This window comes from Somniosus microcephalus, chromosome 8 (assembly GCF_052327205.1).
Source record: "Somniosus microcephalus isolate GS21.2 chromosome 8, FLI_Smic_1.0, whole genome shotgun sequence".
NCBI classification, from domain to species: domain Eukaryota; kingdom Metazoa; phylum Chordata; class Chondrichthyes; order Squaliformes; family Somniosidae; genus Somniosus; species Somniosus microcephalus.
Window position 1 is genome coordinate 11119698 of NC_140994.1, and position 3840 is coordinate 11123537.

A 3840-nucleotide genomic window follows, 5' to 3' on the forward strand; every position below is an offset into this window, starting at 1 on the left:
TTACAGGGCAGGTGCAGGGAGGATGTTTCCCCTGGCTGGGGAGTCTAGAACCAGGGGTCACAGTCTCAGAATAAGGGGTCGGCCATTTAGGACTGAGACGAGGAGAACTTTCTTCACTGAGGGTGGTGAATCTTTGGAATTCTCTACCCCAGAAGCCTGTGGAGGCTCAGTCGATAGATTTTTGAATATTATGGGAATTAAGGGATAATGCAGGAAAGTGGAGTTGAGGTAGAAGATCAGCCATGATCTTATTGAATGGCAGACTCCCGCTTCTAATCCAGCACAGGTTGAACCATACCAAAGACTAGATGGAGACCTTGCCTAAACCAAAGTCTGCTTCCCAATGTGAATTTTCCACTCTGTAGAATCAGGCGTAGCAGGAACGCAAGGGAATTTCCACTAATTAAAATGGGACAAAAAAGGTCACAATTTGCTGTGGGTAGTGCAGCCAGTTTGTTGCCCCTAGTCCCTCGCCTTCGGTCCTAGAGACAGGACATTTACCCCCTTAAAAGGGGGAGTAGTGGGGAAGAGAAAAAAGGTGAAAATTAAAACTTTCCAAATTGGTCAACCTTTTAAAAACCATAGATGAAAAGATGACGTGTTTTTAAAAAAAATGCAAAGTGCGATTCAGAATTCAGCCCAAATTTCACCGACAAAAAAAGCCACAACAGTTCCAGTTTTTTTTAATGACACAATTTTATTGAAATGCAGAAAACGTTTTTTTTTAAAAAACGGAATGAAATCAGTCATCCAAAAAAAAGGACGGTTTTTAGTGTTTAGAATTTTAAATAAAAAAATCACAAAAAGCAGAACACACAAATGTCTCGCAGCCGAAACGACATATTAATAAAAATACAGACGGTTCATTTCCCCAGCAAGTTGTAATTATTGCAAATGTTTTTTTTGTTCGCTGCAAATAAAAAAGGACATGGAATTCTGCAGCAGCCTCCGATTAGAACAAGCCCCTTGATTTAGAGCAGGTTTCTGAACGACCTCGTTGTATTCAGTCTCTTTCTCTTCATCTTCCTCTTTTGCGATCGTTCCACGCTGTTGCTAGATTCGTACTCAGAACACTTCCCTCCATCCTTGATGCTGGGGGACATGATGAGAATTTTACATACATATATATATTAAAAAATTGCAAAAAAAAAATATTAAAGAGTCAAGAGTTTCAAAGCGATGCAAATGCGTTGGGGGAAAATTGATGAACTGAGGTAGTTGGTTTCCTTAAAAAAAACAATAAGCACAGGTTTCCCACTCTTTCTTTTTTTTAAAGTGCAAATAATTACCGCAGTTTGTTAAAGGCTTTGACCCACATCAGCCCCAGGAACTCAGCGCCAGTTTTATTGTGTTGGAAAAAGAGCTGCGTCTTCCTGGACTTGAGCTCCATCAGAGCCTGGGTGATGTCCTGCTCGCCTTGCTTCTCCTTCTCCCAGATGATCCTCGCCCGCTCCTCGGCGTTCTCGTCGCCGCTCTTCCTGAACAGGGCTTGCATCTGCCCCAGCCCCACGTCCTGGAAGATGTTGGCCGACGCCTTCTTGCGGGGTTTGCACGCCTCCCACCTGCTGCTGCTGCCGCCGAGCCAGGCCGGGCAGACGGGGCAGGGAGCCGAGCAAGGCTCCATCCTGCAAAGCACCAGCTGGTCTGGGTGCGCTCCCCCGCCTGCGATCCACGCCACAATTGCTCTTGGCTTTCGTTGCACTGCACTGCACTGGCCAGCCGCTGCTTGCGGCCGCCTTTTTATAGGCAATCCCCGGGCCAGCGGACTGTCACTCAAAGCCTTTGATTGACGTGCGGCGCGCAGGGGAGGGGCGGGGTCCCCCCGGCGCCCTGAGCGACAGCCCCGCTCGGCCAATCAGCACCCGGGAACCGCCGGGGCGAGCCAATGGGAGCGCGCGGAGGGCGGGGCGGGGGCTGTTGCCGATTGGAAGTTCAGCAGAAAGGGACACAACTTTATTATTATGTAATTACAAGGAAACTTAACAAGTTAAATTAAAACAGCCGCAACAAAAAGGGGCGCAACCAATAAAAACTGCAACTTAACAGAAAATTAAAAGGAAACTTTAATTAAATTAAACAGCAACAACAAAAAGGGGTGCAACCAATAAAAACTGTAACTTAAAAAATTAAGAGACTTAACAAATTAAATTAAACAACAGCTTGTATTTATATAGCACCTTTAACGTAGTAAAACGTCCCAAGGCGCTTCACAGGAGCGTTATAAGACAACAAATTTGACACCGAGCCACATAAGGAGAAATTAGGGCAGCAAAAGCTTTGGTCAAAGAGGTAGGTTTTAAGGAGCGTCTTAAAGGAGGAGAGAGAGGCGGAGAGGTTTAGGGAGGGAATTCCAGAGCTTAGGGCCCAGGCAACAGAAAGCACGGCCGCTAATGGTGGAGCGATTATAATCAGGGGTGCTCAAGAGGGCAGAATTGGAGGAGCGCAGATATCTCGGGGGTGTTGTGGGGCTGGAGGAGATCACAGAGATAGGAAGGGGCAAAGCCATGGAGGGATTTGAAAACAAGGGTGAGAATTTTGAAATCGAGGCATTGCTTAACCGGGAGCCAATGTAGGTCAGCGAGCACAGGGGGTGATGGGCGAACGGGACTTGGTGCGAGTTAGGACACGGGCAGCCGAGTTTTGGATGATCTCAAGTTTACATAGGGTGGAACGTGGGAGGCCAGCCAGGAGTGCGTTGGACGTTAAGCATATGTCCCCTAAGGGGCACATCCAATAAAAACTGTAACTGAATAAAAAATTAAAAAGGAAACTTAACAAATTAAATTAAAATACTATTTCTTGGGGCGATGATGTGCTCCAGTCCCTCCGGTGCCCACCGGTCATGGAAGGCCTCGAGCGTGCCGGCGGACACCGCGTGCTCCATCTCCAGGGACACCCAGGCGCGGACGTGGCCGCGGAGGAGAGGCAGACTGTCGGGCCGAACGACCGCCCGCTGCCTGGACCTGTTGATGGCCACCTTGGCCAGGTCCAGGAGCGGTCCTGTGAGGAGGTCTTCCGTCTTGCTCGCCCCCCCCCCCAACCGCACCGGGTGACCAAAGATCAGGAGCGTGGGGACTGAAGTGCAGCCAAAAATCGAGGAGCAGCCCCTTCAAGTAATGGAAGAGGGGCTGCAGCCTCCTCACATTCAACGTAAACATGGAACACGGACTCCTCCAGGCCACAGGAAATGCAGGTGGGCCTGGGAGGCGGGGTGGCTGTGCTGAGCCTGGGAGCTCCTGTCAATCAATGCTTGGCCGCTCCCTAAGGGAGGAGCAGCAGCTGTGAGCTGTTGCACTGAGTAAGGCGGGTGATGCAACCCATTGCTCAAGGCAAGCCTACTTTCTGGCACAGACACACGGGGAAAGCCGTTCTGGTTTGAGCTGGATTTTGTAGGCATGGTTTGCGATGACTGATCCAGCAATTGCTGCTATAGGGAATTTCTCGTTTGTGTTTTATCAGCCGCCCAGTCGGCAATAAATTGCTTCCAAACAACAATTTTGTTTTGCTCCCTTCCACAGGACATTGCCCTTGTAAAAATTCCTGGCTAGAATTTGTTTGACTTTTAAGTGATTCCTCAGTGGGTTACAGTTCCACCAGCCAGTAGCTCCAGAGCCTTGTGTCCCCCACCCCCGGCCCCCCCCCGACCAAAGTGCAACTCCCCGTGAGCTTTGACTGTCTGAACCAGTAGGCTGAGGGTCCGGAGGTGGAGGTGGAGGTGGAGGCGGGTGTGGTTGAAGACCGGAGAGATTGCCCGCACAGATAAACACGATCACACTCTCAATGCATGCCCACAGATTTCCAGCGGGTGGGGGTGGGGTCTGGCCTCTTGTCCATCCCCCC

General features: G+C 49.7%; 1 protein-coding gene across 1 annotated transcript; it reads right to left on the reverse strand.

Annotated features, from left to right (window-relative positions):
- Positions 1-677: 677 nt before the first annotated feature.
- On the reverse strand, positions 678-1720 carry avpi1 (arginine vasopressin induced 1). The gene is made up of 2 exons (XM_085994247.1): positions 1290-1720; positions 678-1092 (listed from the first exon to the last, which is right to left on the reverse strand). The coding sequence occupies exons 1-2, from the start codon at positions 1622-1624 to the stop codon at positions 972-974; spliced, it is 456 nt and encodes a 151-aa protein (XP_085850373.1). The 5' UTR covers positions 1625-1720; the 3' UTR covers positions 678-971.
- Positions 1721-3840: the final 2120 nt, after the last annotated feature.

Bases quoted from the DNA above. Each gene is read 5' to 3' on its own strand.
- avpi1 (XM_085994247.1), bottom strand. From the start codon at position 1,624: ATGGAGCCTTGCTCGGCTCCCTGCCCCGTCTGCCCGGCCTGGCTCGGC. The intron at 1,093-1,289 runs GTAATTATTTGC...CATGTCCCCCAG, and splicing joins AAAGCCTTTAACAAACTGCG to CATCAAGGATGGAGGGAAGT.